This window comes from Sturnira hondurensis, unplaced genomic scaffold (genome assembly GCF_014824575.4).
Source record: "Sturnira hondurensis isolate 20B ecotype Veracruz unplaced genomic scaffold, ASM1482457v3 Scaffold0007406, whole genome shotgun sequence".
NCBI classification, from domain to species: Eukaryota; Metazoa; Chordata; class Mammalia; order Chiroptera; family Phyllostomidae; genus Sturnira; species Sturnira hondurensis.
Genome location: NW_028080037.1, coordinates 303,889 through 318,013, shown reverse-complemented (window position 1 = coordinate 318,013; position 14,125 = coordinate 303,889). Strand labels below are relative to the sequence as shown.

The window sequence follows — 14,125 nt, the reverse complement described above, 5'->3', positions numbered from 1 at the left end:
GTACCTGCAGAGACTGCTCAGCCCCATCCAGCTCCCGCCTGCTCTGCTGCTCAGTCAGGTCCAGCTGCTGCTTCAGGGACTGGATTTCTCTCTCCTTCTGATCTACCTCCCACTTGAGGTTTTCCATCTATGGGAGAGAAAAAAAATCACAGGAGCAAAAGAATTTCACAGTGGCCTTCTTGCACAAGAAGTGCTCCATCTCTGTGTCTTGTTTAATATCACACTTAGGACACATGACTGTCTCTGAGCCGGCAGGCGGGGAAGCAGCAGAGTCCAGTCGGACAGGTCCCGTCACCGAAAGCAGAGCCACCCTGCCTACCTCCTGGTTTCCTGCGGGCTGCCTGCTCAGCTGCTCATCCAGCTGCTTCTGCAGCAGCTGCAACTGCGTCCGCGCCTCGGCCAGCTCTGTCTGGAACTGTGCGACTTCCTGGGCGTGTGTGCCCTCCTGATGCCTGGCATAGGGAACATGGCAGATGCAACGACAGCATGCGGCCCAGCTGACCCCTCAGCCCAAATGTGTCAGCTCTGTGTGACCCATCCTGGCTGGCGGGGGGGAGGGGGTGGGGGGAGGGGGGATGGGCGGCTCATGTGCTGCTCACTCTGGGCAGGGACCCTCTAGGGGTGGTCGATGAACTGTCTCGACTGAGCCTCACCAGCCCCCTGGGGTTATGGTAGGGGGGATAGTTTCACAGGGACCTGAGCCCTTACAACTCGAGGCTGCCCTTGTTGGAGCTGACAGTGAGCCTCAGAGGTGGGCATAGCCCTCGGGACTTGACCCCACACAGGACACTCTAATCTCAGTGAAGGGCCGGGAGGACGCAAAGGGGACAGCAGCATGGCGACTGTAACACAGGGGATAAGCAGACTTCTTAAGACAGACTAGACATCTTCTCCTTGGCCTGCTCACACGGTGACCTCAGAGTGTGCAATGTACTAAGTGGACATGGGGCAGAGCTCTGGTGGGGACCCTGTGGCAGTTGGCCCTCTGCCCGCTGACACTCACTGGAGACACTCGGCCTCCGCCTGCAGTGTCTGCACTAGGAGCTCCTTGGCCTGCAGTTCCTTCTTCACCTCGCCCAGCTCCAAGGTGGCAGCCTTGAAGTGGCGGCGGTTGTGCCCTGCTTCCGCTTTGGCTGCAGCCACCTGGAAGGACACTGGCCTCAGCGGAGTTCAAGGCAAGAGCAATATCCCCCCTGCCCTCGCTTGTCCTAATGAACACCAGGGCTCTGCTGACCCCATGTCACCCAAGCCCCGATGCCACCTCTGTGCCCGTCAGAAAAGGCACTTACACACTACGTTCCTGAAGGGAATGGCTGTATCAAGGGGCCCACGTTCAGTTTTAGACACTGAAAAGGCGCCCTGTAAAGGCTGCACCGTGGATGTGTTGGATGGTGGCCACACACCTGTTCCCTGAGGCTGTGCACTTCCAGCTTCTCTCTCTCCAGGGCGGCTTGTAAGGTCTGCACCAGGTGCCTCATCTGGCGGTCCTCCTCCTGTTTGCGCTGCATGATGGCCTGAACCTGCAGCATAGCACCAAGGGGACCAGTCAGGAAGGACCTCAATGCCACAGCCTATAGAGCCCAGGGCAAAGCACAGGCCACCATAATCAGTGCCACACTGGGGACCAGGGCCAAACAGAAATCTGTGAGTTCTCCGATGGCTGGAAAATCCAGGGCTGTCAATGGCCATAGGAGAACATCCCTGAAATGCCCAGCTTCCCACCAACTCCAGAAGCTTTGTAGCCTGAACGGAGAACAGGGTCTGGAGCGAGACTCCTGCTGGTCCCTTAAAGACAAGCAACTGCCTTGACATGGTGAGGATCCACCCTGCCCCAGCAGGAGGTGCCCACCCCAAGCCCTCCTGGGACTCAGTGATGGGCCGGTTTGGGGCCTATATGCACATATGAGGTGGGTGTCACACTCTCCCTGCAGGAGCAGCAATGACTAAGTCTGATACCTGGAGGTTCAGCTCTACAAGGTCGGCCTCCCTCTTGGCCAGCGCTGTCTCCAACACACTGTTGTGCTCCCGCAAGGCCGCGTTGGACTGGCTGAGGCCGGTGAGCTTCCCTCGCTCGTGCTCCAACTCCAGAGCTAACTTCTTTTTTGATTCCTCAAGGTGCTTTATCTTCCTCCTAAAGCCCCTAGACTCCTGAAGCTGAAACGAGTCCCAGTGATGTTATACAGTCACATGTTCCGGTCAGGGGAGCTGTTACCCACTGGGAACAGAACAGTCAACACAAAACACAGTGACAGGTACCCAGGGCCTGACTGACAGTCAGTCCCATGTCATCTTTAAACCTCCAGCCCACCTGAGCTGTGCTCCTTGGAATTTGCAATGAGAGTATCACAGGCGGGAGCATGGCTGCCACGAGGCCTCTGCTGCCCCCGCGACAGGGGGGCAGTGGACCTGTCCTGCTAGCAGTTGTTGTTGCCGTGCATGGGGTGGGGGGAGTCTACACTGGGCAATCAAAGATCCAGGGACCTGGTCGGACAGGTGCAGAGTGCAGAGTGGTCAGGTTCAGGGCACATGCCAGCCAGGCTGATGCTCCAGGGTCCTTTTTCTCTGCACCAGAGCCACAGTGGAGCGGTGTGGCCCACACACTTTGCCACAGGGCCGCAAGTTCACCTACCTCATCCTCCAGCTCCAGCACCTTCTCCCTGTACTCCTCTAGCTCCTGGCTAGTCAGCGCGATGACCTCCTGCAGCTCCTTCTCCAGCATCACCTTGCTGTGGCCCATGGTCTGCAGCTCCAACTCCAGGGTCTGGATTCTCTCCTAACAGCAGGACAGGAAGGTGGACAGAGTCATGGGCTTCAGTGTGGCTGTGGCAGGTGCTGACCTCCCTCCTGTGGAGCCCTGTGTCACGTGACCTGAAACGCTGCTGACCACACTGACAGCAGGACTTAACTAACCACTGTACACACACATGGACACCCATACACGTGCATACCCACTCTTGCTGCCGCTGTGGTGCAGGTGTTGTTTACACTTGTCTTGCCACTGAGCCTCCTAATGAGGGGTCCGACTATTTACTCAGACTCAGGAAGGTGAATGACCTGCCCACAACCCACATTCTGCGTGTGGCTTTCGGGCTGAGCTCCCAGAGCAAGCGGAGGGTAAAGTCTACACGCTTTGTACCTTTCCACCTACTGCATAAGCCAAGAAATTAAAAAAAAACAGACGTATTTTACAGTGGAAGGGAAATTGAAATAGAATAAATTCTCCCCTATGATAAATGCAGGTGATAAAAACAAACTTCACGTGAGAATGCAACGACTAAACGTAAGTGAAGCACCTTATATTGGAGAATAATAAATAAACTGTAAACTAACTTCCTCAGGCAGACTTACTCTAGTAGCAAAGTGAAAAGTGGTCATACCCAAACCTGGCAGGGGTCCCAAGCAAGTCTGAGAGCCTTCATGTCATATATTCAGCCCTGCCCACCCACTCCCCAGTGGGGGCTCCCACCTACCACCGTCCTCCATGCTGCTCAGAGATGGCAGCCAACCACGACCTTAAAAATAATCTACAAGCCAAAGGCCCTGGGCTCACGGAACAGACCTCCTTCCCCAATTCCTCCAGGATAAGCCCTCCCATCCGCAGAGCCACCTACCACCACCTATACCTGGACGTGAGCACATACCGGCATAGACCTGAGTGCCCCGTTTTCCTGTTCTCTCCCTGTCACAGCCTCTGCTGGCCTCACCATCCCTCCACAGGGGAGTCGTAGGTCTCACCCTACCCAACCCCCGTCTGCTCAACACATGCCCTGACCCCTTCACATCACACAGGCCCCTCCTGTGCTGAGACACCAAGCTGTTCACCCTACTGCCTCGGTCACTCAAACACTACCCCCTCCGAAAGACTTTCCTGATCGTCCCACAGGCACTGGAACCCTCACCAGCCCCCACTCACACTGCTCACAGAAATGCTCCCCAGACACTGAAGGGACACGAAGGAGCCAGCGTGGCGAGCACACCGTGGGCCCTGCCTGGCGACTGATCATCCAGTGTCTGAGCAGACCCCACAAGCCCCACAGATCCACAGGGACAAAGAGCTGCTGCCCCCACACTTACTCCGCCCCTCACAGGGGTTTGTGCGGGCGTCGGGGGAAATGCTCGCATGCTCTCATGTCCCCACCGTGGGAACCCATGATGGGCCGGAGCAGATGCAGTACCCACGTGCAGCGTGAGATCGCTGGGGCCGTCGGCCTCCCGGGCTCTCAGCTTGCTCAGCTCGGCCTCGGCCGCCTCCTTGGCTGTGAGGGCCTCCTGCAGGCGGCGGCTGAGGATGCTCACTGCGCTCTCATAGGCCTTGTGCTTGCTCTTCACCTCCTTCTGAGCCCTGCTCAGGTCTGAGCCCAGCCGCATCACCCGCTGCTTCTGCTCAGTGATGGCCCTGGGGCATGGCGGAGGAGACGGGCTATCTTAAGTCCCCCACACCTGTCCCCAGCTCCACCTCTCCTGATCCTGCACCCCCAGATCCAAGACCCATGAACGTGGCTGGTGTTGGCAGCCCCAAAGGGCCCAGCACTGTGCTCAAACCCGCCTGGCGCCTCCTGGAGCTGTTCCCAGGCTCACCCGACACAACAATGCACCCGACCACAGGGTTCTGAGTGAGTCACGCTGACCAGCCGCACAAGTGTGCATGTGCGGGATGTGTTGGGGCGGGTGAGGGTGGGGCGGCCGTCCACCAAGAGCAAGACACGTCCCTCAAATGAAAACACAAACAGAAAGGGCGGGGCCCGGGCTCACCGGGCAGCTCCCTGATGCAGCTCTTCGATCTGAGACTTGAGCAGCTCGTTTGCCTCCGTCAGAGCAGCCACCTGCTGCTTGTCAAACTGCAGAGACTGCAAAGGAGGGAGAAGGAGCTGGTGAGCGCAAAGCCCCAGGTGCCCCCGCAGCCTGATTCTGGACGCGCCACCTAGGCACGTGGTCCCCTTTCAGGGCCGCCTCCAGCACGTGGGCTTTGAAGGTCCTGAAAGAGCTCTGCCCTTTTATGAGGGACTGTGTCAGAGAGGTCACGGGCTCCAGCTGTCTGTGTCATGGCGATGGAAGGAACACTGGGAAGGGGCCCCTTCCCCCTGGGCTACCCAGCACCCATGGGAGCAACTGTGAACCAATCTGAAAGGCTCAGCCCCCTCTTGGCCCCTCCTGCTGCCCTGAGCACAGCTGTGACATGACTCGCACCAAGGCCCCCGCTCCAGCAGCTCCATCTGCACACTCGCGGCTCTAACACTCTCTTCCCTAAACCCTTAGCTTGAGGCCTCCAGTCAGTCTGCCCAACCTGCGCCCTGCCTGGCCCTCTCCTGAGACTTCAACAACCTCACACACCGAACAGCCTCGGTTTGATCTGCACCCACAGCTCTCGTTTCGGGAATGCCCCACAGCCCCAACAGGGCCCTGGACTGAGGTCTTGCTCTCCCCACCCTGTCAGGCACCCTCGGCCCTCATGGCACGACCATCTATACCAGGTCCTGCTTGCATCCTAGCCTATCTTTGACCACAAGACCTGCACAGGTGCACCTCCTTCCTGCTGGCCCTCCACACCCCTCACCAGCTCCCACTCCCAGAGGCCAAAGCAGCTGCTGCAGCCTGGGGCTACCTGCTGTCCCTCAAATCCAGGTCACCCTTGGGTCTCCCCACAGTGCCGACTCTCTTCCTGCACTCAAATCCATGTCACCTGACTGCAGGTACCCGTCGCCCTCACTGCTGTATGCACCCCCCGCCACACGCCCAGGAGAGCCTGAACAGCCAGGCCTTCACTGTCAGCGCATCCGCAGACCTGCAGATGCGTCTCCATCTCATCACGCTCCCGCTGCACCGACTCCAGCTGCCCTTCGAGAGCTGCCATCTGCTGCTGGACCTGGGACACCTCCTTTTGTAAGTGTGCCCGCTCTGCCTCCACGGCCTTCTTGTCCCCTTGGACCTGGATCAGCTCTCGCCTCAGCTCCTTCACCTCCATGTCCAGCTTCTTCTTTGTGGCCTTGAGCTCGCTAATGAGCTGGTCTCTGGAGGCAGCATCGCGTCGGTAAGCCTCCATCATCACCTGCCGGGACAGAGCTGCAGCCAGTGCGGGTGGGGCCCCCGGGGGACAAGCAACTTACACAAAAACGCTTATAGGCCCTGAATGGTGAGGCTCAGTGGGTTAGGTGTCACCCCACAAACCAAAAGGCCACCAGGTGGATTCCCAGTCAAGACACCTGTCTGGGTTGCGGGCCAGGTTCCCAACTGGGGGTGTGCAAGAGGCAACCAATTGATGCATATCTTGCACATTGATGTTTCTATTCCTCTTTCTCCCTCCCTTCCCCTCTCTCTAGAAATAAATAAAATCTTTTACAAAACACTCATAGCTTGTCTGGGGCTAAGTAAAGATAACACTTTGCCAAACCAAAGACATCATCAACTCAGACACGCCTGTTATCTTGCTCTCTAACAAGCTGGGCGAACCACGGAGCTGTTATGCCAGGTGCTGGCACCTTGGGCATCCATCCTCCCGGGAGTCTGGCAGTTCCTTCTCTGAGCTGCGCTCCTGGCTGGTAGTAACGCCCACACCAGTGTGCTCCCTCAGGGGCCAGCCCTCCTCAGACCCTGCACTGGCAACACTCTCTCATGGCTCCCACACGGATGGGCTTCACGGACCAGTATGCACCCTGTGTGTGCCGAGACCAACGTCAACACTGGGTTACAGTGTTGTTCTCCAAGCGTACATTGAACAGAAACTCAGCCTGTGTAGTGGTGACGCCCATTCTCTGCTGCGACCACAGGGCATGATCCGGCTGGACACCAGCCCCACTGTGGACATACCTGACTCTGGAGACTTTATATGGGAGGAGGAGGGGCACGTCTTAGAGTCTAGGATGTGCCTCTAAAAACTGAAGGCATCTAGACGCTCACTACCTTGCTCTTGATCAATACGACCTAGTGATGTGATTAAACTACTTATAAGACTGTTTTCACACACTTGTTTCATGTAAAGAACATCGACAACTCAACTTTACCTTTTGTTGAAGAAATTGTTCTTTTGTTTTCTGTGTCTGCTTTTTCAGAGAGGCAGTCTCTTCCTGAAGGTGCTCCACCTACAAGGGACATGTGCGCACTTTGGTCCCCAAGTCAGGGTAGGAAAGACAGCTTCCCAGTGGGACAGGAATGCTAGCCCACTTCCTGTCCACTGTTTTAAAAATAATCACCTTAATCCAAGGTGCAGCGACCAGCAACATGGTTCATGACAACACAGGCAGAGGGAAGCATGAGCAGTAATGCCTCAAAGCAATAACGGTCTCTTCCAGACTTTTCCAACTATCGGCTGATGTCCCTCTTACTAACAGTAAAGTCAAACTCAACTTTACTCAAGGAATCTGCACAATTCCTGCAACTACGTCCCTGCTAGTTTAAAAACCTGCCTCTGCACATGCTAGGAAGTAACTTAGCTCCGTCATTGTCTGCAGAGAAAACACGGGCCTCCCTTGATTTTACTTTCCAAAAGGAAAATGCCATTGATTTTTCGTCTTGTCCTGTTGCTTATGTAGTGGGACCTGAAGACAAAATATTGCCTGACACCAACTCTAGTTCTGCACACCCTGCAGCTTTCTTGTTCTGCTTAAATGTTTCACATTTGTCTATGGTCCAGTCATGTTAGCTGTTTATATCATGGCTCCCATGTGTAGCTGCTAGGTTATGTCCACACAACCAGACACTCTGGCCATCTGCCCACCTCACCAGCCGACACCAGCCTGTCCCACTGCCGTGTACTGTGGGTTCACTCAGGCACACAGGAGGGAAAAGACAAAAGGTCCACACACTTTCCTGCCTGAGCTCCACATATTCCATGGACAGAAACTGTGTTTATTGGTAGATTACTTTCAAAGCCCAAACATAACTGTTTCTTGGCCTGTACATGCCCAGCAGCTAACGAGGACCGGAAGCCCATCACCAGGGGAAGGGGTCCTCCCCCAGCAAAGCCCTGGCCTCAGCCCTGGGTGTACTTTCACCTTTGTACAATGGGGTTTAAAGAAAGAGACAAACCACGAACACTGATGCTCACGTGTGTGACTGCGACTTATACAAAACAACAGCAAATGGCATTACCTGGCTGGACTTGATGGCTAATTCCTGTCTCAACTGCTCCAAAATTTCCGATGTTTCCTCAGCACCTTCTTCCAAGCGTCTGGCTCCTCTGTCAAGCTGCTCCCCACCGCTCCTGGCCGCCTGCAGAGCCACCTCCAAGACAATCTTCTCCTTCTGCAGGAAGCTGATGGTGTCATCCCTGGTGGTGGCCTCGCCTTCAAGCTCTTCCAGCCGAGCCTGCAGCTCATTGTAGTGCTCTTGCAGGTCGCCAAGGGCCTGCTCCCGGCTCTGCAGTGTCTCCTGCGTTGCGGTGAACTGCTTCAGCAGGTCCAGTTGCTCCTGCTGCAAGGCCTCGAGCTGCTGGTCTCGCTGGTGCAGAGTCAACTTCACCTGGAAAAGGGACCAGATTCAGTGTGACCACCCACTCTGGAATTTATACTGCTGCCCAGTTCAGGCTATAGATAACCTGCACAGACACTTTGCAGGCAGCATCTTGTACGTGAAGGTCTGGTGTATAAGGACACTTGCAGAAGCGCTTGGCCGGGTCTGTGATAGCAGCCAGGTCTGGTGGTGTAACACTAAAATGAATTTGATAGGTGGACCAGCACCAATGCACACAGCAAGGACAGCCGCAGGAGGCAGCCGTGTGTGGTCTAGGCATCTCTATGGGGCTGCAGTGGGGCCTTGCCTGCTCCAGCTGCTGCTCCAGGGCTACTGCCGAGGCCGCCACATTCTGCAGCTGCTCCTTCTCCTCCTCAAACTCCTCCAACCTCCGCTGCAGGTCCTCCTCCACCATCGTCTTTGCCTCCTGAATCTGCACAAAGGCAGCTTCTTGGTCCAACATGTCAGCCTAGAACCGGAAGAGAGTGTATTTTAAAAAAACAGGACCTGAGTGCCCCAGCAGAGTGAAAGGAAACCCTCCCAGTGGTTAGAGTTTTTGTCCACATCACTGTCTGACCATGACCTGTGAAAGGAGGAGCCAACAGCCACCGGAGTGAAAGGCTGGTGACTTCCCACTGCCCACAGACAGGCTCTCTGTCTGCTTTCTGCCCACGGTCCTCCCCAATGCTGACCCTTGGGCCCGGCTGGAAGGAGAGCAAGCAGACAACTCTCTGAGGACCTGGGATAAAGTGACAGTTGATATCTCGCACTGCCTCTCACATGAAGATGGGTGACAGTGTGTCCCAGAGGTAGGACACCCCTGAAGTGTGACACAGGGAATATCCTGTGTAAAGCCAGAGACTAGGCTCGTGGGACAACATGGGACCCCTTACATCTGACTTTGTACATGAGACCCAACATTCGGTGTGTTTCACAGGGAAAACAATTTCAGTTTATAATTTAGAATTTTCTGGTTCTTTGGGGCTAGAGCACATGAAGAGCACATTTTTCACAATGACTCTCCCCTCATGCAGGTCACCTGTGAGGACAAAGGCCATGTGCAGAGGAGGAGAAAGGAGCCACACCAGTTGCAGGACACCGGCCTTTGGGGTAACTGGAAGACCAGTGACAAGACTGCCATGTTCCACCCCCGTGATGCCGCGTGCCCTTTTCTCTGCCTGATTTCTCCCACAAGCCTAAGAAGTAGGTACTATTTCTCTCATTTTATAAAAAGGGAATGCGGCCCTGGCTGGTGTGGCTCAGTGGATTGAGTGCCAGCCAGCCTGTGAAACAAAAAGTCACAGATTCGATTCCCAGTCAAGGCACAGGCCTGGGCTGCAGGCCAGGTCCCCAGTAGGGGGCGTGTGAGAGGTAACTTGTGTGTCTCTCACACATCAAAGTTTCCCTTTCTCCCCCGCTTCTCCTCTCTCTAAAAATAAAACCAAAACTAAAAATAAAAATAGACATTAAACAAAAAAGAAAGAAAAGATAACAAGGTTCTGAGAGGTCAAGAAATTGTCCAGGTCTCACAGCTTGAAACAAGAAGAGGTATTGGGTCCCAGACCAAGCTGCTGCGTCCCACTGCCCTGACCTTGTGGGGCAGCTGCCCTGACCCTGGCCCTGACCCTGCACATGCTGCTGGGCAGAAGAGTAGCAAAGGCTGAGGGCAGGGAGACACTCGTTGCCGATGGGCTCTGAATGCTCTCAGACGTGCACAGGCCTAATTAACCCCTTCCTTCATGCTCACTCTCTGCCCAGCACCACCCGCCACTGGGCTGTGCGCCAGGACCCAGACCCACCACAGGTCAGAGGAGATGAGTATGAGAGAGTGTGAGAAACTGGATCCTGACACCTACCCACTGCAGGCTGTTCAATGCTTTAAAAGACATACAAATGTATGTATATGATATTGTTCATGTGTATGTATGTATTTTTATCTTTTCTTGGCCTTGACCAGTGTCAAAAAAAGCCTAATCCAAAACCAAAAATAAAACACACCAAACCCTAGTGACAGGCAGCAGCCAAGGGACAGCCTGGCCCTCACCTCGATGCCCTGGAGCTGCAGGGCTATGCGCTCCTTCTCCTTAATGGACCTGTGCTGGGTCTCTGTCAGCTGCTGTGACAGGGACACGTTCTCCAGTTTCAGGTGCTCCAGAAGGCCTGTCTGGGTCATCTGTCCAACCTGCAAAGAAAACACATGGCAGAGAGTTGCTAGATTTCAAGCACTAGATTACAAGTGCAAACCAGCCTGTGCCCTGGGATGCCAGGGTGAGACTCTGCCCATTGGGGGCCCCAGAGAGGTCAGCCCCCGAGGAGCCACCATACAGGGCATTTGCCCACCCTCCTGAAGGACAGCCTGACACTAAGGGCAACAGGCCTTGTGTGCCTAAGAGGGGCAGGTGGGAAGCCCAGGACCCCAGGGGTCACTCCTCTGAGAACAAGTAGTTTGTGGCAAAATTTATACCTAAGGTCCCATCAAAGGTTCGTCCTGAGCCCTAACGGTGAGGGATCCTCACCTGGACGACAGGTGCAGCCAGGGCTGGAGATCTGCCCCTTGGGTGAACTGACCAGCTGAGACCGGACACATTTCAGGCCCTCACCTCTCCATGTCAGACTGTCCTAGGCACACCAGGTTGACCCCGTCTATTTCTGGGATCCAGCCCGGAGCCTGGCCCAGGCCATTAGCCAGGCCTCCTTTGACCACTGTCTCCTGGGGAAGCAGGAGCCCAGCTTCAAACACGCCAGTGCCAGAGAAGGGGTCAGCAGACACAAGGGTCTGCTACTAGACCCTCCAGCACACCCCTTCCAGCTCCAGTAAGAAGGCCCCTAGAGGGACATGAGTCCCAGGGCCTCAAGGGAAGCTGCTGCAGCAAGAGGGACACCATTTGCGGGCACTGTGTCTGGAGGCAACCACACAGTGAAGACCACCCTGACTCTCCCCCTCTGGACGGTCCTGGGACTAGGTCTAAGTAAGTGACGAGGACAAGAGGGGAAATGCTGAACCTGGGTCCCAGAGGGATTTGAAAAAAGCAGTTACATTTCTCAAACTGCCACTCCCCGAAACCTTCCTGTTTTAATCTCCCCAACTCCATTTCTGACTTTTGTCAGATAAATAAATCTGGCTTATTTAAATACTTTATGCCTCATTTAAATAAATGCACCACAGCTTCAAAATTACATTAACTTGTAAAATTATTTATTTTTAAGTTATGTTCTAAGCCGAACCAATGCTTGTCCATGTGGTCGTTTAGCTTAAATGCGTAATATAAATTTAGAAAGTTTCTGCCCTGGCTGGTATAGCTCAGTGGATTGAGTGCGGGCCTGCGAACCACACGACCACAGTTTGATTCCCAGTCAGGGCACATGCCTGGGTTGCAGTCCAGTTCCCGGCAGGGGACTCACGAGAGGCAACCACACACTGATATTTCTCTCCTTCTCTCCTTCCCTTCCCCTCTAAAGGTAAATAAAATATATTTTTAAAAAATTTAGAAAGTTTCTACTTTGTACATATGTAGACTTTAGATGTTTTTAAAAAGGAGCATTTGGTGGAGTTAGTATTTCGCATTCTCTACCTGGGAAATAAAGTTTTAATTAATGTAAATTATTTTATCTGGACCAAAAAAAGGGGCAGGGAACAAAACCCACAGTTAAATTCAAAAAGAAGCCTGAGGCTGATAGAGGTGCCACTTGCCACCTTCGTGATCAACCTGATTAGTCAAGAGCCCCGAGGTCCAGAGCAAAGAGCAGTTCAGCCCCTGCCAGCTGTTCCGAGTCCTCCAGAGCAAGACGTGGCTCAGAGGGTGCAGCCCCGTGTGAATGTGCACCTGTGCCGCTCCCACGTGTGCTGGCTCCCTCCTGGGCCATCTCCCACCTACGCCTACCTGGTCCCACGTGTGCAGGCTCCCTAACAAAATGAAAGGGAGGAGAACCTGGTGCTCAAGCAGCTTGAGAGGGAAAAGCTCTAGCTGGGCAGAGAAGGCATGCCTGTGCCCTGTGCATGTCACAGACAAGTCACAGGAGGGCAGAGACCAGGCAGACTCAGATTTGAGAACCAGGTTCACAGGACAGAAGGCACCCTCAGAGGATGATGAGTCCTAGCAGTCAGAACTGGGGACACAGGGTATTCCAGAGAGGAGTATTTTAGGGTTAGATGTGCTAAAGCAAAGGTTATGAGACCCTCTGTGTCAGGTCAGGAAGATGCTTATATACAGGGTGGGTATGAGCTACATGACTGGTTAGCAGATTTTTTAAAAACTACATCTTTGAAATACAAAAAGCAGAAGTCCTTCTAATTTAGAAAAAAGCAGTTGCTCCACACGGGACATGAAGTGTGAGGTGTCGAGCACTGTCGGGGCCATACCTGGATGTGGGCCATCTCGCCCTGCAGTCTGACCCGGGCCTCCTGGGCCAATGCAAGCTGCTGCTGGTACCACTGCCTGACGCTCTGCAGAGATGCGATTTCTGCCTGGGACGCCTTCAGCCTGCTTGTGAGCGTTGTGCGTTCCAGCTGCACTTGCCGCAACTGGCTCTGCAAGGCTGTCATCTGCTGTCGTAGGTCATGCACTGAAAGGGAGAAAGCGCAGTGCTCAGGCTAGCCCACGGTGGGAGCCCACAGCTCCACTTGGAGGTCCAGATTAGGACGGCCTCTCCACGGAGCAGGGATCCAGCAGATCCCCGAAACACACAGCAGTGACGTTTAAAGTTGCGGTGCTGAGCCGTGTCTCCTGGGGATACGGGGTTGGGTTCCTGTCACACTCCATCACTTGGTCCCCATCACATGCGTCTGTTTACGACACCCAGCGTCATCTACATGGTTGATCCATCAGCACCAGGACTCGCAGAGTAAAGCTCAACTAATACACATTTACTCTACAAGACAATGCAGCCTCCTTGCACTTAGGAACAGAATACTGTTTCAGGTTCTTTTTAAATAGCAAACTACCCGAAAAAGCACAAAAATGCAAAAAACATGTCATTGAGCCTTGTGTGAGTGTAGGTCCATTTGCTGCCTAATGAGCTCTGGTCTGGTCAGGCCTTGTAACCCAGATTTATAGTTATTTTTGTGTTCAGAACTTTCTAGATTTTATAATTTTCTTAAGGGACTGGGTACACAGAATGCTCCAAAAACTAAAAACAGTCTACCATTTTGGTTTTTAGCTGTGCTGTATTTGTTTCTAGTTTTAAGATAAAGCCTTTGTAACAGCAGTCTGTCACTTTTTCTTTTATGTCATCAGACCTAAAACCTAGCATCACACGCCTTACAGTCAAGACTCCGCATGGACAGCAGCCCACGGCCGCTTGGCCAGAAGAGGCTCATCTACGCAGCCTGTGCTGGAGGGTTGGAGGCCCGGCCGATGCTGAGGTGTCCTGACCTGACAGCCAGTCTTCTCAGCAACTGGCTGGGTCTGGGGCCCCCACCCACACTCCCTGGATGCCAGTATTTCATGTCATTCTGCAGGGGATCCCCCCAGGGACCCAGCTAGACCCACAGCTGAACTTAAGGTAGGAACAATAAAGGTTTACTAATCCACAACCTAAGTATTGTTTTTACATATTTTAAGTAAAAGCTGCGATTCTGGGGAACAAGCAGGCAGCTCCGACAACTGACTTAGGGTCAGAGCCCACATCAGAGCCCACAGCTGCCACCCTGATGCACATGCAGAAATTTACCAGAAATAAT

At 54.1% G+C, this 14,125-nt stretch overlaps 1 protein-coding gene across 5 annotated transcripts in view; it reads right to left on the bottom strand.

Annotated features, from left to right (window-relative positions):
• GOLGA3 (golgin A3) overlaps positions 1–14,125 on the bottom strand; it is a 34,731-nt gene that overhangs the window by 5,709 nt on the left and 14,897 nt on the right. For 4 of the 5 annotated variants that reach the window (XM_037051811.1, XM_037051810.1, XM_037051814.1 and 1 more), the window contains exons 8-21: positions 12,806–13,008; positions 10,490–10,627; positions 8,753–8,914; positions 8,086–8,454; positions 6,999–7,076; positions 5,783–6,046; positions 4,753–4,847; positions 4,180–4,396; positions 2,630–2,773; positions 1,957–2,154; positions 1,404–1,520; positions 1,004–1,143; positions 320–452; positions 5–127 (exon numbers count right to left, since the gene is read on the bottom strand). In XM_037051811.1, coding sequence (XP_036907706.1) covers positions 5–127; positions 320–452; positions 1,004–1,143; positions 1,404–1,520; positions 1,957–2,154; positions 2,630–2,773; positions 4,180–4,396; positions 4,753–4,847; positions 5,783–6,046; positions 6,999–7,076; positions 8,086–8,454; positions 8,753–8,914; positions 10,490–10,627; positions 12,806–13,008 — 2,381 coding nt within the window. The remainder of the gene's footprint in view (positions 1–4; positions 128–319; positions 453–1,003; positions 1,144–1,403; positions 1,521–1,956; positions 2,155–2,629; positions 2,774–4,179; positions 4,397–4,752; positions 4,848–5,782; positions 6,047–6,998; positions 7,077–8,085; positions 8,455–8,752; positions 8,915–10,489; positions 10,628–12,805; positions 13,009–14,125) is intronic. The other variant, XM_037051813.1, reaches the window with a different exon arrangement.